This window comes from Martes martes (genome assembly GCF_963455335.1).
Source record: "Martes martes genome assembly, chromosome: 2".
Lineage (NCBI taxonomy): Eukaryota > Metazoa > Chordata > Mammalia > Carnivora > Mustelidae > Martes > Martes martes.
In genome coordinates, this window is record NC_137889.1 from 169,720,374 (window position 1) to 169,742,865 (window position 22,492).

A 22,492-nucleotide genomic window follows, 5' to 3' on the forward strand; every position below is an offset into this window, starting at 1 on the left:
TCCAGGTGCCCTGTGGAACTGCTGGGGAGTGCTTTATGGGATCTGATTTGCATTTATAAAAGATCAGTCTGGCCTCTCTGTGGAGAATGGATAAAAGGGCCTAAGAATGGGAACAGGGAGGTAGAGTCCAGATTGAGAGGGGAGTTCAGCATCCCTTAAGTATTCCATGAAGGTATCCTATGCGTCATTTTCGAAGATTGAGTCTTTGCACCAATGCAGATTTCTTTTGGGGGGGGGGGGGCGGTTAGAGCAAACTATGGAGTATTCTAGATTCGAATGGCTCTCTAGATTCAAGTCCGGTTTCTCCAAGTTAAAGGTCATATAACGTCGGGCAAGTCTCTTAGCCCCTCTGTATTTCAGTTTCCTCTTATAAGAACAGGGACTAGTGGGGCGCCTGGATGGCTCAGTCAGTTCAGCATCTGACTCTTGATTTCAGCGTGGGTCATGATCTCGGGGTCATGGGATGGGGTCCCATGTTGGGCTCGTCTGTACTCAGCGCAGAATCTGCCGCTGATTCTTTCTTTCCCTTCCCCTCTGCCCCTCACTCAGCTTGTACTCTCTAAATAAATAAATAAATAAATGAAATATTTTTTAAAAAATGGAATAGTAATTTTACCTATTCATAGAGTTGACAGAAGTGACTAAGAAAATACACATAGAAATACTTAGTACATGACTATAGTAAGCACTCAGTAAATATTACAGACTATGTTTCTATCTGATCATCAAACTATGCCACATCAGCAGTATCTAGTCATGAGTTAAAATTAACATTTATGAAATTTAAAAAAATGTCTGTGTTATTTTGATGCTATTTTAGCGTCTCTTAATCCTGTTTATTTAATTATGTAATAATACAATTGTACTATTACATTACGCTTATTATTCCCAGCTTCCGCATCTGGTAGTATTTATTTTTTAAGTGACTTCCATTATTTATTTGTGTTTTAAATACCCATAGCCTTCTAGAGAGATTGATTGAATATTAATTAGTTTCGTCGTGAAGTTAATGTTTTCAGCCCTTAAAATGGGAGGAGAGTGGGCCTCGGGTCCTAAGATGGTATCGCTCATGTAAGCGCTGCATATACGACCCCCACCAGGGTGGGGACCGCACGAGGGTGCCGCTAAGATGCACCCCTCCTCCACGTGGTCCTCCTGGTTTGGACTTCAGGTCCATGTTGGATCCCTGGCTAGAAAAGACCCTATCCATTTGGACCACGGGGTAACCTAGAAGCCTCGTGAGTCTTTGGTTTCCCAGTAAACACTGGCTTCTGTCACTCTGTGAGGTTGCAGCTGCATTTCAGACTCTTGAGATTGGTTATTTCCGTCTTGAAGTAGTCTTGAGAACAGTCGGAAAGTAGAGTAGGTCAGCACAGCATATGGTCGAATTTGCATGGACAGATGAACTTGAGAATAAAACTGGCTTTTAGTTATAAATGTGGTATGCAAATATTTCATAGTTACGCTGGGTTTGAGGTACATTTAGCAAACGGCATTTTTCATGAGAGGAGACATTAACCTGATTTTAAAATCGCGGTCCTCCTCTTTCACTGAAGGTACTGGGGCAAGGAACAGCCTCGCTTTGCTTGTAAACATTTTATAGCATCATCCTTGATACAGAGCATTACCAAGCACTGGGGGCTTCAGAAACAAACCCCTTTCTGTGCAAAACAATCAACATTAAGTGCATATTCTGTGGTTCTTCTGGCTTCAGGTTTTCTTCTTGTATGTTTTTATTAAGGACATGAATAGTAAATAATGATTTTGAAATGTTTACACGGGAAGCAATTAGCCCTACAACAGGCAGCCCCGGGGCCCAAGGTGGCAGCATTTACTCTGCTCAACCGCTGGCCAGTCGAATCCACCAGATGGGGATCTGCTGTGTGGAAGTTGGCTCCCATGACTTGTCTTTCCTAACTACTGTACTGATTGCATGGATACTGTACTGAATTTTGTAAAAGTCGAATTATTTGTAAATACGGTACAAATGATAGAGATTTTGGATACTATTTGGAATCAGTAAAGTAACGTGTGTGTGCAATGCGTGTGTATGATGTTGTAGCTCTTATACGTCATGGGGCTAAAACACCTGATAGCCGATAGCCCTACGATTTTTCCTTCTGCCTCTTCCAAAGGCAGCATGGTCCAGCTACTTAAGAGATCATGTGAGGGTCTGGGGTGGGCATCAAGACTCAAATGTGAATTCCCCGCTCTGCGAGCACACATGGACCTGACCACGGGCTCTTACGTCTGGCAGCCGTCTCCCTTCTCCCCCAGGAGTCACATATCCCATCATTTCACAGTCGGCACCCAACTGGATTGTTATGTTAGTGCTAATATTAGCTTGTGAGCTTAAATTTTTTTCCAGAAATACCTATGTGTGGACATAACTTCCTTTCTATGTGTTTGTTTTTCTACCACAGACACGGGAGCAGAAAGACAGGCACTAAGAGAAAATGTGTATCCTAAATTGAGAGAATTCTGCAGAGAAAACTATGGATTAGAATTTCAGGTAACTCTGATATTAATTTCATTTTTAATCATGGCAGCTGAATAACATTTGTGCTTGCTTATTTCACAACATCGGTGTTATTAAAAAAAAACACGTTTTAAGCTCTGAAAAATTTTGTTTCTTTAAGCATGGGTAAAAAGGAACACTGGTAAATGGAAATAAAATATTTAGTCATTTTGGGGGGTGGGGGGGGCTGGGTGGCTTAGTCAGTTAAGCGGCTGCCTTTGGCTCAGGTCACAATCCCAGAGTCCTGGGATGGAGTCCCATATCGGGCTCCCTGCCGAGTGGGGAGTCTGCTTCTCTCTACCTTCCTGCACCCCTCCTTCTGAGCTCTTGTGCTCCCTCGCTCGCTCTCTCTCAAATAAATAATATCTTCAAAGAAAAATTTACTCATTTTTGGTGCTTTGCACTTTTATGCTGTTTCTTGGCCCCTGCCTGGTATTGGCTCATCTTCTCCTACTAACCATGTTTATTTGCTTCTCCACAATCTCTACTGTTCTCAGGAAGGTGAAGATTGCTGAGTGCAGGCCCCTGGGCTGTGGTCTCTAGAAATGATTTGCACGTAAAAATTGAGACCAGCTTTCTCCCAGGTGTTTTCTTTTAGCAGCCTGGCCAGCCCTTGCCATCTAGCTTGACTTTAGTTTTTGTTCACATTGTAAAATGTCCTTTTTCCTATGTTAGGGATTTGCCATTTGCCAAAAACAAAACAAAACAAAACAAAAACAAAAACAAAATCAGCCTTTCAAGAAACAATAACTATTCATGTCACTGCTCAAGTTCATGAACACCCTGGCATTTGTAGACACCACGTATATTTGCCACCTAATAGAAAAGTTCTAGAAAACATTGGGCATATATGGAACATCCCCAGAGTTAAAAGGTAAATGGGTGCTGGAACAGATGGCATTGTTTAGTCAGAAGTTTTCAACCTCATTCACAACCTCTTAACTCTCACAACCTCTTAACCTCCTTAACTCTCTTAACTCTTAACTTAAGCTCTCTAAACTATGTTTCCATTGGTAGGTGAGGAATATGCACCAGAGGTTTGTGGCATAAGATTGCCAAACACATCTTTGTTAGTGGAAGGAAATTCCACCCTTTGTTTATTTCCTCCTGAATATTTTATCTTGGTATATACCTCGTGGTGCTTTCTCGTGTTAGGCATAGAAGAGTTGGTCTCAAAATGGCTTTGCTCTCTGTGCCTACTGTCAGTCAGCAGCTGGCCATTATGACACACATATTGAAAAATTAGTCATAAGTTGCCATTTGCTAGATAAATGGTGAACCTAAATTAAATTCCTTATTGCGAATTTAGCAATGCCCTTTCTGAAGAACCTGGTTCTACTGATAACAGGGTCTCAACTGTTATAAAAATTCTGGTCTGTCAAGATTCCCGAAGACTTAGACCCTCCTTGGGGACTCAGTTATTATGGAGAAAGAGATGTGTCCAAGCATGTTAATCCCATCTTTGAGTTTGTTTGGATATGCATCTTTTTTTTTTTTTAAAGTAGAGGGAGGACTTTGTTGAGCCACATACCAGCCTCAATAAAACATGGCATTAAGATTAGCTGAGAGGAAAATAAAAATATATTTTCTAAATTATAAGCAGGCCCAGGAAAAGACCGATAAAGCCAAAGGAAAGCTGTAGAAGGCAAGGTCCACGGAATAAATGGACAGCAAGGATCATTCTAGGCACGTGCATTGAATGAGTCCCTGAGATACTGGGCAGCAGTGGAAACTGCACTGGGCAAAGAAAAGTTGGGATTGAACTCCCCGCTTTCCACTGTGACTCCCCCAGTCAGTGTCTGAAACGGAAGTGGTGACTGCTTTGTATCCAAGGTTGTGTTTGGAATAGAAATATGCAGGGTTGCATCTGCTTCCCACCTTCTTTTTTTTTTTTTTTTTTTTTTTTTTAAGATTTTTATCTATTTGCCAGAGAGAGAGAGAGAGAACACACAAGCAGGCAGAGAGGCAGGCAGAGGCAGCGAGAGAAGCAGGCTCCCTGCCGAGCAAGGAACCCGATGCGGGACTCGATCCCAGGACCCTGGGATCATGACCCGAGCCGAAGGCAGCGGCTCAACCAACTGAGCCACCCAGGCGTCCCTGCTTCCCACCTTCTGAGCTTAATAGGAGCTCAAATATATATCATCCTTGAATCTTCTAAGAATATACTTTTTAGTATAGTCTCTTCTCGTCGGTTGATTATAGATCTCGCTGAAGATGTGTTTTCTACTGAGACGGTTCTCCTTTCTCAACTGCAACAAAATAAGATGCTGGAAGCTTCATGAAAAAAAACCCAGTTTACCTGTTCAGTACTCTGGATTTCGTCTTTGGCTGTGCGTGGAACCCAGAAGAAATGAATTCCCTAGAGTCACCCAAACATATACGAGTCTGTTTTAAACTCCTTTGCCTTTGTATGTGCTGTTCTCTCCGCCACGATGCTCTGCAGCCCGCCTCTTCCCCTGCCATCCCTCAAGTCCTGCTCATTCTTCAGACTTTTCCTAGAGATCCTGAGGCCCGTCTCCTCCTGACTACAGCCCTGTAGCCCAATATCCTGCATGTGGTTCCTTAAACACTTCAAGGCCATTGCCATTTAAGGGCTTTGTCCTGACTGTGCTCTCTCTGTAGGGATGGTCACTCCCTCGTCTTCACATGAGAGCTTTCTTACTGCTCTCCAGATCGCCACAAAAATGTCACTTCCTAGAGACACTTCCCTTGTGACCCACTCTAAAGGGACCACCTCGGGGATTTCTTTTACATCACCCTCTTTTAGTTATCTGCATAGCATGTGTCAATATTGGACATTCTGCCTTTTTTACGTATTGGCTTGCTTATTGTCTCTCCCCCACTAGATTGTAAGTTTCACAAGAACAGGGACATGTCAGCCTTCGTGACATCTACATGCCTAGTCCTGGACTAGTGCCTCACACATAGCAAAACTCTTACGGGAATGTGTTGAAGAAGTGACTGCCTTTCTGAGCATATGAAGGAAGGAAGTCTCAGTCCAAACATTCCTTGCTTAAGGGCGCTGTCTTGGAGCCCCCGTTTCCTCCTAGGATATGTCATGTACCCTCCTTTTTTGCTCCCCTCTAATCCTAGGCATAACTCCCAGTCACACATACAACTTGTTCGAGAAGCTTTTGTTGACCTTTGAGACATGCCAGACAACATCTCAGGTGCTGGGAATACAAAAACAAACCAGTTGGACCCTCTTCTTGTGAAATTTCCAATATCAGGGGCATCTGGGTGGCTCAGTGGGTTAAAGTCTCTGCCTTTGGCTCGGGTTGACCGAGCCCCATATCGGGCTCTCTGCTCAGCAGGGAACCTGCTTCCTCCTCTCTCTCTGCCTGCCTCTCTGCCTACTTGTGATGTCTGTCTGTCAAATAAATAAGTAAAATCTTTTTTAAAAAAATTTCCAATATCACTGGGGGAGGTGGATAGTAAACAGTAAACCAGTATCACCAGTGGTGATAGATGCATTTTATTGAGTAAACGCTTTTAGGAAAAGTAAGACAGGATAAGGGGGTCAGGGAGTGCCAGGTAGACAGAGAAGGGCTCAGTGTTAGGCAACTTTGAACAGAGATCTGTAGAAAGTGATGGAGCACATCAGGCAGATGCCTTGGTAGGAGAAATCCAGGCATAGGCAACCAGGAAAAGGGTCTGAGGTGGGAGCATCTTTAGAATATTCTAGGAACAGTAAAGAAGCCAAGTGTGGGTGGAGTGGAGTAAGAGAAATAATCGCAGGAGAGGACATCAAATTCAGATCACGTGGGACCTTATGGGCCAAGATTAAGGACTTGGAATTGTATTGAGTAAGAAGGGAGAGGGGGACATTATAGGACTTGTGTTCAAGAGAACACAAGTCACTCAGGCTCTGTGAAGGGACTGGAATGGGGGGAGGGAATGGTAGAAGCAGAGGGTAGCGCAGGTTAAGAAGTGATCATGGCGTGGACTAGAGCCAGCGTTGGAGAGAATGAGACCTCTGGTGAGGCAAAGTTTTCATCACCTGTCTCTAAGGTCTCAAAGTTCTCAGAACTGGAATTGTGTTTTATTCAATGTATCCCCGTGGTGGGTCCAGTGTCTGGCACCCAGTAGACCCTTGAGTTAAATAGTATCGAAGTGGTAGACTATGGAGTTACATTTGACATAAGGCCTTCTAATGTTGTGTCTCTGTATGCCTGTCAGGCAGGCTGTTCCCTAGTGTTTCCTTAATTTTTTCATTTTTAAACAAAGATATTTAATGAAAAAGCTAATCAGACCCTCCGATTATGAACTCGAGGTAATTCTGTGTGTGATTACACACACAGTTGTTGCTCAGAGACAGAAACAACTGAATGGGAGGACCATCTAGCGCACACAGAGCAGAGAACACACATGGCTTCAGAAAAGACAGGGTTTTTAATCAATATGGTGTTTGACTTGGTGGTGTTCGGTTAATGCCCTTGGTTACAGGGAAGAGGAGAGAAAGGGAGAACGAAGGGAATAAAATGCGAAAAATACTGACAGATTAGGGCAAAAAGCAGATGGTGCGGGACCCAGTGAATAAAGGACTTGGAATGTGAGCCCCAGGTGCCATCCGTTCTTGCTTGCTGAGGTTCCTGCTCCATTTCTGCTGCCGGGACTCTGCTCTAACCCTCGTGGCTTCAAAAATTGGATACATGAAAAGCATCTTAGCTTGTTCCCCACTTACCACCAAATGGTTATGTTGTTGAGGAAGAGACTAGTTCTCACTTATTTGTAAGTCCCCAGGGCCTGAAAGAGTGTTTACTATTTTGTGGGGTTTAGTGAGAGTGTGTTAAGCAGAGCGGCCCACATCATCGCCCTGCTTGAGTTTTTCTATACATCACAACAGAGCAATCTTGACTTAAATGTCATGTTGTCCGTTCCTTTGCTTAAAAGCTCTTAATGGCTCCCTGCTGCCTTCGAGGCTCCCTTTTTACTGTGACTCAGCTGTCTGTCCAAGTTCATCTCCCATCCTCCCCCACACAAGCATGCGCTCCAAGCCTGTCCTCTTAGAGAACATCTCATGGATCACTCATTCTAGACTTTCTCATCAGAAAAGACCGAGACTTTCTATCGGAAAGTCTCGGTCAGTTAAGCATCTACCTTCGGCTCAGATCATGATCTCAGAGTCATGGGATTGAGCCCCGCGTTGGGCACTGTGCTCAGTGGGGAGTCTGCTTCTCCTTCTCTCTCTGCCCTTCTCCCTACTCATGTGCACACGTGTGTGTGTGCTCTCTCCTTATCTCTCAAATATATAAAATCTTTAAAAAGAAAAAAAAGGTAACTTTTTTCTTCCCCACCCCACCCCCAACCTCAAAATACAGCTCAAGGCCTAGCTTTCTCAATAATATTGAGACTTTCTCAAAAAGTCTTTTCCAATATTCAGATACCTCCCTCCTTCTACTCTGTAAACTCAATAATTCCACCCCACCCAACCCTCACTGGTAATCTGACTCCAGAGTAAACCCAGTTAGGGCAGGAGCCTCGAACAGGGGGCGCTTGACTCAGCTGGGCACTTAAGGCACATCCATTTTGAAAGTGGTTTTCATTTGAGTTGAGCCATTGAGCTCTGTCATTCCTTAAGAACACCTTCCGACAGCCAGCTTCCGTAGGGTACATAGGATTTATCCTTCATCAACCCGTTCCTTTTTCTTCACTTCACATCCATAAACCCTGGGTTTTTTCCATCCTCAGACCCCCAGTGAGAAGGCTGTCTTATCCCTGAGCCTAGTGGCTGTGAGCGATCCCCGCGTCTGCCTCTCCCACTCTCTCCCTCCAGAGCTACGTGAAGAGACTTCTCTGGTTTTGGAATTTTACTGTATCTGAAACGGTGGAAACCATCCTTCTCCCTTTTCCCAGTCTCTCCGTTGTTACCGTTTTCCCGTCTTCCAGACTTCACAATCTTGGCTTCTAGTGCATTCTTCACCCTTTACAGTCTACAAACTGCCAGTTCCTGTTGATTTACCTGCCATGGTGTTTCTTCAAAATTCACCTTTTCTTCCCATTTCACAAGGCTCTGTCTTTACTCAGCCTTCCGTTTCTTAATAGCTGAATGACTATGACAACCTTTTCCTGATCTTTCCCTTCCTGGGTGTTTTGTCTTCTGAGCCAGCCTATACACAGATGCTCGAATCCCTTTGCTTAAGCAGTATTTACCAGATTTAATTCATTCTTAGATGTATTTTTTTCCCCACATTTTTGCTTGTCAGAAATAGAATCCATCTTACAAATAAATGGTGCGTCGTGGTGTAATTGACAGTGCGTTTCTTTTTTTAGTGGGACATACAATATTGGAGCAGCCTACAACTGATGTTTGCAATTCAATAAAATACAGCACATTATGTCATGATGGGAGTTAGTGGAAACAGTGTGTGCTTTTCTGTTAGACTAGGATTCGAATGCTGGGTTTGCAAATTAGCAGTTCTGTGACTCCGGGCGAACTGCTTGATTTTTTTGACACAGTTGACCCTTCTGTAAAATGAATGGGATAGTGTATATCTTCCAAGATCATTATGAGAAGTCACGAGATTACACAAAGCGCCTGGCACGTGGAAGACACAGCCAATGTTAATTTGTCACTGCCTCTTGCCTTTTTAAGTCTTTTCTCCTGATGAAGAACCCAGTGTAATGAAATTATTTATGTGCATTTTTCTTTTGTGTTTCTGAGTACAGCAGAAGACCTCTGACCAAAGGCATCTATCTGTCTGAGGGGTGCTTAGTGTCTGGTGCAGAAGGAATGTAAAATGGGGAGAATATTTAGGAAATCTTGTATCACGTACAAGAAAGACAAAAACCTTAAAGGCCAGGCTGTTGGCTTGAGAGAAGGTCTCGCTAAATTCTTTTAATCATTTCCTTAGCACATCGAGCAGTACCGTAGGACTCTGAGCCTGGAGATCTAAAATACAGAGAAAGGGGCCCCGTTTGTCCATAAGGCAGAGCCAGAACCTACCCCATGTAGTCCCTGGGAGATGGTAGAAGGAGAGAGAAAGGCAGAATCAGTAGACATTCTTCTCCTTTCCTTACTCTGAGATCTGCTTCAGAAAAGGGGTGGGGGGGGTAGATAAAATAAGTGGGTGGATAGGTAGCTCTAAGGGCATCGTGCCTCTGCCATCTACTTAGGACTCCAGAAAGATATGGCCGTACAGTAACACTCCCCCCAGCACACCCCACCCCCGCCAACAGGCCCAGCCACAGCGTGGCCACGGCGGCAAGCAACCAGACGTGTAACTTTCCCAGAGTCCCTTCAGTTATCATGTGTCGCATATGCTGAGTGAAGAGCCAGCATAAGTCCCCGTGACCAAGAAAGGGGGCTACAAAAAAGGCCCATGGTTAATAAACTAGACAGAGCAGGGGCCCAAGGCCTGGGGCGGCCCATCTGCTGCAGGAGAAGTGGGCTTGGCTTGGCCACCGAGCAGTCCGGGCTCTGACCAAGCTGAGAGGAAAAGAGCAGTCCGTGGCCGGCAACCGCCCCAAGTCCAGCCATGATGCCAGTGACCAGTTTGGGGAGGCTGTGCCCAAAAGCTCCATCTTTTTCCCCTCAGGATCTGAGGTCATCTGGAGATCATCTTAGGGAAAAAGAAACAGAGGAACAGGGAAGCCCGGTCTTTTGAGAGACTCAGCATTTTGACCGAGGTGAGAATAAGCACTTAATAGAGTCCTGGAAAACTTAGTTCAGATTTAGGTTTAGACTGGGTGGAACTGAGAGTTCTTTGTCCTGCGAGCCAGAAGGTGGCGACTCGGACAGGAGGCGCAAACTTGTCTTAGGCAAAATTAAGAACCACAATCTCCGCGGGCATCCAAGTCGCGGCTTAAGTGAAATCCCACGAGTCTTCCGTTAGCTTCACCTTGGGAATGATTTCTAGATTTGAACAGCCACTTGCTCTCACAGCGAAGGTCCATCGACAGCTCCTGGGCCACAGCCCTCTGAATCTGTCGAGCCCCGTCTCCCCCTCTGTTCTTTTTTCCTTCCCTTCCTGCGTGCTCGCAGATGTCCAAATGCCTTTTGACTCCTGCATTGCCAGAACACTTCCTGGGCTGTGTAATTGACAGGCTCTGTTGGGACGCCCTTGGTCTGTTCTCCACATTGTCAACTCATGGCCCTTTTCCATTTCCTGTTAATCAAATGCATGCTTTTTTCCTGAAGCAAGATGCAGGTCCTCTCATCGGATCACACGTCGTTTCGCTCAGGCCAGCACTTCAATTTGTCTCACTCACTCCAAGTTTCTGTTCCGTCCATCAGCGCCTGGGCAGGTCTTCACCAAGTTGATATTCTGTGGAAGTACAGTAAGCGTGTGACATCACCCTTCTCCCATCCGGGAGCCAGGTGGAAAGGGGGAAGGAAGATTGATAGAGACCGGAAAGGCAAGGAAAGCAGGATGTCGTAATTGACCTTCACTGCCCCAGTGTGGTGATAAGTGTTGGCTCGTTCTTTCTGCAGCATGGGAGGGCTCTTCTGTGATTCTCACACCTCACTTCCCTAGAGCGCACTATCGTTCCTCCTTTAGTCGGGTGCCCAGATAATCTTCTGCCTAATATTTCTCCTAAATATAGAGCACTGACACTGTAGGGAGCTCCGGAATTTACTTGGAGGACCTCTCCTTTGCTGAACATTTCATTCTGCTAAATTGTGGCTGGCTGATTACTGAACGCTGGAAATCACCCAAGAAGATTAGTCCTTCAGTAAGCAGAACGAGAGATCCTCATTTGCAGGTGGCATTTAAGTGTCCCAGTTGGGTACAATCACCGAGACGCCTTTCTCAGATTCTTAACACAAGGCAGATCTTTCTTCCCATCCTCATTTTTTATTTCTTATAGCAGGGAGAGGAGACCTTGAACGAGACCACACAGTGAAAAGCGCACTCATTTAAGAGATCTGCTTCATCAATAAGTAGTTACGAACCATCGAAAAAGTAACTTCAGCTCGGTTTTCTTATCTTTAAAACAAACTGCTTTTTGTGCTTGATCTCTGCTTTCTTTTGGCTGCCACAATTACGGTGCCATGACCCCATCATCTCCATTTGGACAGGCTGTCATATTTCTGTCTTTGCAGGGGTTGGGGGAGTGTTCTGTCTAGAAGTCTCTCTTCTCCAAAGAGCAGTCTCCTATGCATTTAACCTTCAAGTCCAGATTTCCTCACTGATGTCTACCAGCAGATCCCCAGGGCCAGATTTAGGTGATGGTCCCATGGGCCCTCTGCACTAGGCAGAGTTGTAGGCACAGTGGATGTACCCTACTATTAAAAACCAGCCTAGTCCCTGCCCTCCTGGAGTCGTGAACCGTGGTGATCAGGGTGCCACTGGCTGCAAAGGAAATTGGGGGTGCCCTGGGCATGCACAACGGGAGGCTTCGCCAGCCTCGAGGCATCAGGACAGCTGCTGAGGAGCTGATGTCTAAGCTGAATCCTGGAGAATGGGTAGATGGAGATGCCCACGTGGAAAAGAAAATCTCAAACAGAAGGAACAAATTTTCATAGGCAAATTTGGGAAAGACCTTCAACATTATGTGGTAGTCACTGCCTACCAGGCACATATCCTGAGTGCTGTGTGTCCATTAACGCGTTCCATCATTGCCGTGAGCCTCGTTGGTAAATTCCGTGTCCTCCACTTTATTGCGTGAGGACGCTTCGAAATATGGAAGTAAATCACAGCTGGAGATCTCACAGCTCGTAAGCGGTGGAGGCAGGATCTGAACCAAGGCAGTGTGGTCCCACGGTCCAAGCCCTTAGTCACTGCGTCAAGAAGCCTCTTGCGTTTGTTTACGCACTCCCAAAATGTATGTGGTTAGGAACAGGTGTGTAGGTGTAAGCATCTGTGCAAATATATGTGCGTGTATGAATGTATGGGCATCTCAGTGTATATTTATACACTTGCACAAACAAGTGTGAAGAGGATATCCATAGCTAGAGCATGAACAGTGAGGGAAAACATGATAAGAAATGAGGCTGGGGAGTTAGGTAGGGGCTAGGTCAGGGAGGCTCTCATAAGCAGGTCAGAGATTCTAGATCCTATCTTCAGGCTGATGGTCTGCAGAGGAAACACCATGAAGTTAATAGCCCAGGTTCAAATCCCACGTCTGCTCCTTCCTACCTCTGAGTCTTGGGATAAGTTACTTCTCTGTGCCTCAGCATTTTCATTTACGAAACAGAGATAATCTTCCTGTCTCCTTTATAAGTTTAAGGAATAAATAAGTTACTCTACGTAGTGTCTGGTAGAGTAAGAGGAAATCTTAGCTCTGGTGATGGATCTGCATTTGAAAAAGTTCCTCTGCCTCAGTGTAGCGAATGGAGCAGAAGGAGCAAGGAGAGAAGCAGGAAGGTACTGGCGAGGGTCACGGTAGGAAGACCCGCACAGGTGCGCTCAGAGGGGCATTCGGAAACAGCGGTTGCTGAAATCCCAGTGGCGGGAACAGAGCCAACTCTGGGCTTTTCTCTCAGGCGCATACTTGTGGCGGGTGTGCTGCCCCTGAAGGACGCTGGTCCCCGGGTACAGCCCGGCTACCGTTGCTTTGTGGAATGAGCTTCTCCAGCTTGTACTCAGCACAGATGCATGCACAGTGGCCTCTGGCTTGCAGCTCTTTCTCTGCCCCCAATGACTCTTCGTACCCTCCCCTCTGCCTCCATGTTCATTAGGCCTAGAAGGTCACAGCCCCTGCCTTAGTCCATGATTTAGTTTTCTTTACTGTCACATTATAACACTGAGGGCTGCCCAGAGGCTAAGTCCCCCAGGCCACATGGGCCTCAGGTGTGAGCTGCTACTTGTCATCACGAGGCTTTGGTTGAAGAATCCTGTTGCATCATACTGTTGGGACCCTCTTGGCGATTGTGTCTCGGGCCAGTCCATCCTCTCTGGGCTGGGTTTCGCACCTGACTTTCCCGAAAGAGTCCCATCTTAGTCACGTTTCCATACATCTTAGTCCTGTATCTCATGACCAAAAGAATAATTGCAACATGACCTGAAGTCAGTATTTACTGCTATTCCAGTAAAAGTATGACCTTGGGTGACGTGGAGCGGAAGAGGGTTTTAGAGTGTGTGTGTGTATGTGTGTGCACGTGCGCATGCACGCGTGCCCTGTGCATCTCAGGGAAGTCATTCTAACCAGAGTGAGAATTACCACACCTCACCACACCAAACCATACCGTATCTCACCCCTGGTAAACAGCAGTCTGTAGTTCAAGACTCCTCCCTGTTTACCTTCTCCTATACAATGAACATTCTAGCAACAGGACACAACTAAATCAAAATCAAATCAGTGCTGTATCGACCTTGAAAGTTAGGTCCACAGCACAGTAATGTTGCCCTCGTTCACAACTTTCTGACCTGTTGTGTGTTCCTTTGCATATTTTTAGTGGTGGCAGATTCAAATCCTTTTAAGAATAGGTTTGATTTTTTGAAAGCATGAAAGGTCTTTTCAAAGGCATGTCTTACCATGCAAAGGCCAATAGGCTGGGAAAATACCATTTTTAATAAAAACAAATCTAACAATACAGTGACAAGAGGTGTGTTTGTTTGTTTGTTTTCCTAATACAAAATGAGATAATTCCTCCAGAGGAGATTGTGGGGCAGTGACAGAATCATTGGAACAGATAGATGAGTAGCTCCTGCTGGAATAACTTTAAGAAACAGCCTTCATTTCAGTACTGCATTTCTTCAAAAACAAAATCAGTCACATCACCTCTGTAGTTAGATTTTTGTTTTGCATTCAGGTGGTGTCTTCTTACAGCATGGGAAAATCGAGAAGGAAAATATTTTGGAAAATACTTAAATTCAAAGGCTCTTTCTGAAGAAATGATAGTGTGAAGCCATTAAGAATTCAAACTTGACCCTTTTTTGGGCGGGGGGAGGGAACGTGAGGTCATTATTGTTTCTTACATTATTTGTTTCTTTTTTGTTTGCTTGGTAATCTGGGTATTTAAATGGCTTGTCTGATTCAAATGGCAAAATTTGTTAGGGCTTTTATTTGCTGGCTTTTTTTTTTTTTTAGACCTATTCAGCCCATGATAATCATGATAAATTAGCCTCCCTAAGAATATTTTAAAGCAAGTTCGATGGTTTTAAGTAAAAAAAGATAAAATCAAATTACTTTCCTGAGTGTTTATGCTTAATGATGAAATAAGTAAAGGCACATAAAATGTGCTGTCAACAAGTTAGTATTCCAATAAATAGTAAATTAGATTCAGTGTCTGCAGTGCCTGGACATTAGGCTAAAAGCTAAACTTAATTTTTGTAAGTATATAATAAATCTTGTCTTGTTGAGCCCTTCGGATTCTAGCTGCTTTTTGCCAGGTATTGATTATGTGGATATATGGCAGACTTGCTTGTTCAAAATGGTGTTTCGTGTTGCATAAGTTAGATGTTTCATTTATTTATTTCCTCTCTGCCTTCATGGTTGCTTGATTTTATCCTTTTTCATCATTTTCTCCCCATAAAGATGTTTGAGAAGGAATAATTTAAGGGAGAAAAGCTGGAAGCAGGAGGACATTTAAACAAAGTGACCAGAGTCAGGAGACATAGAATTAGAAAGGCCTGGACAAGGGCCGGGGTGACCAAACTTGGCCGGAAGTAACAGGTGCAGAAACTATTGCAGAAGACTCCCATTGGTGGTGGATAAATCACGTGACCCTTAGGCTTCTATTTAAAAATATTGTTACGATTTTTATCCCGGTCATTTGTTCCACATATATTTAGTTAGATCTTATTGTTCACTCTTAATATGCCAAGTGCTTGATTCACACATCTGTCCCTGCACTCAGTTCTGCCATGAGGAGGGGATTAGAAGACCTGTAGAAAATCACAGTACTCCATAGATGTAGAAAGTGTCATTGAGATGTCATTGTATGTTCACAGTTCTATAAGCATTATGATTTTATAACATTGTTATCACCTCGAAAATAAATCCCATGCCTTTCGGCTGTCACTCTCAAGTGGGCCTGTTCCTCTCCCTCCCTGCTCTAGCCAACCACTAATCTATTTTTAGTCTCTGTAGATTTGCATGTTCTAGATATTTTATATGCATGGAGTCATACAACAGATTCCTTGGTGACTGGCTTCTTTCACTAAGAATAACGTTTTCAAGTCTCATCCATACCGTATAGCATCAGTATTTGACTACTTTTTATTGCTGAATAATATTCCACTTATGGGTATACGACATTATATGTATCCATTGATTACTTGATGGACATTTGGACTGTTTCTGCTTTTTAAAATATTATGAATATTATTGCTGTGAACATTCCTGTGCAAGTTTTTGTGTAGTCCTCATGTTTTCCTTTATCTAGGAGAACTGCTAGATCACATGGTAACTCTGTTCAACTATTTGAGGAACTGCCAGGCTGTTTTCCAAAATGACCACACACACATTTTATAATCCCACCCACAGTGTAGGACATTGCTGCACATTTTCATTAACACTTATTATCAGTCTTGTTCGTGACAGCCATCCTAGAGGGTGTGAAGGCCTATCTCATTATAGTTGATTGGCATTTCCCTGATGACTGATGACACTGAGCACCTTTTCACGTGTTTATTGGCCATCTGTGTATGTTCATGAAGAAATGTCTACTCGGATCTTTTGTCCATTTTCAATCAGGTTGTGCTCTTGTTCTGGGGTTGTAGGAGTTCCATATATATCCGAGATGCAATGCCATTATCAAATAGGCTCCTCTATTTACTTTCTCGATAGTGTCTCTTGAAGCACAAAACTTTAATTTTGAGGAAGTCCAATTTATCTCCCTTTATCTTTGATTACTTGTACGTTGCTGTCCTAGCTAAGAAACCATTGCCAAATCCAGGTTCACAAAAATTTGCCCCTGTGTTTTTTGTAAAATTAGTTTTATAGTTTTAACTCTTAAATTTATATCCATAATCTATTTCAAGTAGTTTTTGTGTACAGTGTGAGGTACGATGTCAGATTTCATTCTTTTGCGTGTGGATATCGTCGTCCCAGTACCATCTTAAAAAGACGAGTCATTCCTCGTTGAACTGTTTAGGCACCCACGTTGAAATCTTTGACCGTAAGTGTGAGGATTTTCTTCTGGATTCTCAATTTAATTCCACTGAATATCCTTATGCCAGTACCATACTCCCTCTTAATTATTGTACCTTTGTAGTGAGTTTGAATCTGGAAGTGTGAGTCCTCCAATTCTGTTCTTCTTTTACAAGATTGTTTTAGCTACCCAGCATCACTTGAATTCCCATATGAATTTTAAAATCAACTTGTCAATTTCTGTAAGTAAGCCAGTTGGGAGTTTTATACTGATTGCACTGAATCTAAAGATTAATTTGGGAAGGATGGCCGTCTTTAGTCTCCCAGTTCATTTACTTGGGGTATCTTCCAGTTTACTCAGATCATCTTCAATTTCTTTCAATAGTGTTTTGTAATTTCAACAGTATGAATTTTACATTTCTTTTGTTAAATCTGTTCCTAAGCTTTTTATTCTTTCTGGTGGTCTTTTAAATGGAATTGTTTGCTCATTGCTAGTGTGCAGAAGTACATTTGATTTTTGTATATTGTATATACAGGATCTTGTATCCTGCCACCTTGTTCAACTCATTAGTTCCAACATTGATTTTTGCTTGTTTTTTAAGATTTTATTGATTTATTTGACAGAGACAGAGATAATAATTCCACAAGTGTATTTAGAATTTTACTTTTTTTTAAAGATTTTATTGATTTATTTGATGGAGAGATAATAATTCCACAAGTGTATTTAGAATTTAATTTTTTTTAAAGATTTTATTGATTTATTTGACAGAGAGAGAGATCACAAGTAGGCAGAGAGGCAGGCAGAGAGAGTAGGGGAAGCAGGCTCCCCACTGAGCAGAGAGCTCGATGAGGGGCTCGATCCCAGGACCCTGAGATCATGACCTGAGCCGAAGGCAGAGGCTTAACCCACTGAGCCACCGAGGTGCCCCCCAACATTATTTTTAAAGATTTTATTTATTCTAGAGAGAGAATGAGAGCATGCAAGTGTGGGTAGGAGGATAAGGAATGATAGAGGGGGAGGGCGAGGAAGAGGGAAAGAATCCCAAGCTGATTCCATGTTGAGCATGAGCTCAATGCAGAGCTCAGTCTCACGACCCCAAGATCATGGCCCAAGCCAAAACTAAGAGTCAGACACTTAACCAGCTAAGCCACCTAGGCACCCCTAGTTCTAAAATTTTTTAGTTACTTTCTTAGGATTTTTAATATATAAGATTGTGTCATCTATGAATAAAGATAGATATACTTCTTCCCTTCCTATCTGGTTGGATTTTATTTCTTTTTCTTGCATAATTGCCCTGGCTGGAACCACCAATGTAGTGTTGAATATAAGTGATGAGAACGAATAGCCTTCTCTTGTTCCTAGTCTTAAGGGGAAAGATTTCTTTTTTTATTAAGTATGCTGTTAGATGTAGTTTTTGTTTTGGTTTTTGGTTTTTTTTTCCCACATATGCCCTTTATTCAGGTTGAGGAAGCTAATTTCTCTTCCTCGTGTTTTGTGTTTTCGTCACAAAAGGGAGTTAGATTTTTTCAAATTTTTTTTCTGTCTCTGCTTAGACTGACCATTTGGCTTTTGCCCTTTATTCTTTTGGTATATAGTGTGTTACATTAGTTAATTTTCCGATACTAACCCAATCTTGCATTCCTGGGGTAAATACCCCCTAGCTGTGTCACATAATACTTTCTATATCCGGCTGGATTAGGTTTTCAAGTACTCTTGAATACACTTGAGTATTCTAGTATCCTCTCCTTTTGTTTTATATTCATGAGATATTGCTCTGTCATTTTCTTATATTTTTATCTGTCTTTGGTACTAGGTTCATATCAGTATTATAGAAGAAGTTGGGGACTGTTTCTCTCCTTTCCTAATTTTTAGAAGATGCTGAAGAATTCACCAGTGTATCCATCTGGGCCCATGCTTTCCTTTTAAATCACTATTTAATCTCTTTTCTCATTTTTGTTGACATTTTTTTGTTTTGTCTTGAGTCTGTTTATGTGACTCATCTCTCTCTAGGTGTTTGTCCATTTCATTTAAGTAATCTAATTCATTGGCATTCAGTTATTCATAATAGTCTCTAATAATTTTTTACTTCTATAAGGTTAGTAGTAATGGCCTCTCTTTCACTCATGATTTTGGTCATGTGAGTCTCTTTCTTTTTTAAGATGGTATTTATTTGTGAGAGAGAGCATGCACAAGTAGGGTGAGTGGCAGGAGAGGGAGAAGCAGGCTCCCCCCTGAGCAGGGAACCCAGTGTGGTCTTGATCCCAGGAGCCTGGGATCATAACCTGAGGCAAAGGCAGAGACTGAACCAACTGAGCCACCCAGACGTCCCTTCTCAGCTTTTTTTTTTTAATCCAGCTAAAGTTTTGTCCATTTTGTTTTCTTCAGAGAACCAACTTTTGGTTTCATTGATTTTTTTTTCTATTGGTTTTTCTATTCTCTATTCTCTATTAATGTCCATTATCTATTATTTCCTTCTGCTAGCTTTACCTTGCTCTTCTTTCTCTATTGTTTTTTAATTTTAAATTCAATTAGCCAACTTACAGAACATCATTAGTTTCAGATGTAGAGTTCAGTAATTTGTCAGTTGCATGTAACACCCAGTACTCATCACATGTCATGCCTTCCTTAATGCCCACTACCCAATTACCCCATTACCCCACCTACCTACCCTCCAGTTTCCTTCCTATATTGAGTCCCTCATGGTTTGTCTCCCTCTCTGATTTCTTACCATGCCATTTTTCCATCCCTTCCCCTATATCATCTACGCTGTTTCTTATATTCCACATATGGGTGAAACCATATGACAGTTGTCTTTCTCTGACTGATTTATTTCGCTCAGCATAATACTCTCCAGTTCCATCCACATCCATGTAAATCCTAAGTATTCATCCTTTCTGAAGGCTGCGTATATTCATTGTTGATGTATGTACCACATTTTCTTTATCCATTCATCTGTCGATGGACGCTTTGGCTCTTTCCATAGTTTGGCTCTTGTGGACACTGCTGCTATAAACATTGGGGTGGAAGGGCCCCTTCAGATCACTACATCCGTATCTTTGGGGTAAATACCTGGTAGTGCAACTGCTGGGTTGTAGGGTAGCTCTGCTTTTAACTTTGAGGAACCTCTATAGCATTTGCCATAGTAACGGTACCAGCTTGTATTCCCACCAACAACGTAAGAGGGTTCCCCTTTCTCCATATCCTTGCCAACATTTGTTGTTTCCTGACTTGTTAATTTTAGCCTTCTGACTGACGTGAAGTAGTATCTAATTATGGTTTTGATTTGTATCTCTCTAATTTCAAGTGATGTGGAACATTATCTCATGTGTCTGTTGGTCATTTGGATGTCATCTTTGGAGAAATGCCTGTTCATATCTTCTACCCATTTCTTGACTGGATTATTTGTTTTTTGGGTGTTGAGTTTGATAACTTCTTTATAGATCTTGGATACTAGCCCTTTATCTAATATGTCATTTACAAATATCTTTTCCCATTCCATAGGTTGCCTTTTAGTTTTGTTGATCACTTCTTTTGCTGTGCAAAAGGTTTTTATCTTGATGAAGTCCCAATAGTTCATTTTTGCTTTTGTTTTCCTTGCCTTTGGAGATGTGTCTAGCAAGAAGTTGCTGTGGCCAAGGTCGAAGAGGTTGCCGCTAGTATTCTTCTCTAGGATTTTGGTGGATTCCTGTCTCACATTTAGGTCTTTCATCCACTTAGAGTTTATCTTTCTGTATGGTGTAAGGAAATGGTCCAGTTTCATTTTTCTGCATGTGGCTGTCCAATTTTCCCAACACCATTTGTTGAAGAGACTGTGTTTTTTCTTTTTCTTTTTTTTTTTTTTTTTTAAGATTTTACTTATTTGACGGAGAGATAGAGAGCACAAGTAGGCAGAGTGGCAGGCAGATGGAGAGGGAGAAGCAGGCTCCCTGCTTCTGGCTCAATCCCAGGACCCTGGGATCATGATCTAAGTCGAAGGCAGCTGCTTAACTGACTGAGCCACCCAGGCACCCCAAGACCATCTTATTTCCATTGGCTATTCTTTCCTGCTTTGTCACACAAAGATTAGTTGACCGTAGAGTTGAGGTTCCACTGCTGGATTCTGGGTTCTGGTCCATTGATCTATGTGTCTGTTTTTGTGCCATAAGCATACTGTCTTGATGATTACAGCTTTGTAATAGAGCTTAAAGTCTGGAATTGTGATGTCACCAGCTTTGGTTTTCTTTTTCAACATCTCTCTGACTATGTGGGTTTTTTTCTGGTTCCGTACAAATTTTAGGATTATTTATTCCAGCTCGGTGAAAAAACTTGGTGGTATTTTGATAGGGATTGCACTGAATGCATAGATTGCTCTGGGTAACATAGACATTTTAACAATATTTATTCTTCCAATCCAGAGTATAGAATGTTTTTCTCTTTGTGTCTTCCACAGTCTCTGTTGTTAAGGTAGAAAGATTATTGGTTTGAGATCTTTTTTTTTTTAAGATTTTATTTATTTATTTGTCAGAGAGAGAGAGAGAGAGCACAAGCAGACAGAGTGGCAGGCAGAGGCAGAGGGAGAAGCAGGCTCCCTGCTGAGCAAAGAGCCTGATGTGGGACTTGATCCCACATCAGGGGATCATGATCCCAGGATGCTGGGATCATGACCTGAGCCGAAGGCAGCCGCTTAACCAACTGAGCCACCCAGGCTTCCAGAGATCTTTTTAATATAGGTGGTTATGGCTATAAATTTCCCTCTAAGTACTACTGTAACTGCATCCCATTTGTGTCTTCGTCCATCTCAAAGTATTTTTTAATTTCCCTTGTGATTTCTTCTTTGACTCTTCGGTTAGGAGTATGTTGCTTTCCACATATTTATGAATTTCCCAAATTTCTTCATTACTGATTTTTAATGCCATTGCCTTGTGTTCAGAGAACATACTTCATATCATTTTAAACCCTCTTAGTTTATTGAGGGTTGTTTTATGATCTAGTAAGTTTATAATATTGTTCCGGTCTTCGACTTTTTAATTGATCTTCTTCGTAGTCATTCTTTCCATTGTTGAATGTGAGATATTTAAGTCTCTAACTAATATAATTTAATTGTCTGTTTTTCCTTCACTTCTGTCAGTTGTACTTAAGGTATTTTAAGACTGTTTTGTGTATACATTTATAATTGTTATATCTTTTTGATGGATCCACTTTTTCATCATTATAAAATGTCCTTCTTTATCTCTCATTACATTTTGTCTTAAAATCTCTTGGCTGATATCAGTAATCATGTGAGCTTTCTTATGGTTACTGCTTGCATGATATATCTTTTTCCATCCTTTTGCTTTCAACCTATTTGAATCTAAAGTGTCTGGTCTATAGACTGCATAAGCATATAGTTTTAATCCAGTCTGACAATTTCTGCTTTTGGTTGTATTAACTCATTCACACTTAATGGTATGAATATAGTTGGATTCACATCTGCCATTCTACTTTTTTTCTCTTCTATCTTTTGAGTTCCTTTCATTTTTTTGTTTTATGTTAAGTGAACATATTCTAGTGTGACATTTCAATTCCTTTAGCTTTTCACTATATGTTATTTTCTTCATAGTTATTTTAAGACATGTCATATCAGAATCTACTTATAATTTATACCAACTTAATTCCAGTGAGCTATAAAAAGCTTACTCCTTTATATCTCTATTCCCCTGTTGTGCTGTTGTTATATATGTAACATTTATATATATGTTACAAATCCAATTATATTGTTATAATTCAATACTTTTAGGTGAGAGACGAGCAGGTATATATATTTATAGCTTTTATGATATTATCCTCGATATTGTTTATGTTTACCATTTGTTTCTCTTCATCTGTTCTAAATCAGACCTTTCCTCAGGTATGTCCAAATGGTGTCTGCCAAAAAGATGGAGAGTAGGCTCTCTGAAGGACTGTCAGTTTGTGTGAGGCACAAATAAGAGTTAGCATTCACGTTGCAGACTTGTGTGTTTGACAGTTTCTTGGCA

At 42.2% G+C, this 22,492-nt stretch overlaps 1 protein-coding gene across 1 annotated transcript in view; it reads left to right on the forward strand.

The window, feature by feature from the left end:
• The window catches only part of NWD2 (NACHT and WD repeat domain containing 2), a gene marked incomplete at both ends in the record, with an annotated part of 176,732 nt that overhangs the window by 65,677 nt on the left and 88,563 nt on the right, over nucleotides 1-22,492 (forward strand). The window contains one exon of the mRNA XM_080797679.1: nucleotides 2,424-2,512. Coding sequence (XP_080653805.1) covers nucleotides 2,424-2,512 — 89 coding nt within the window. The remainder of the gene's footprint in view (nucleotides 1-2,423; nucleotides 2,513-22,492) is intronic.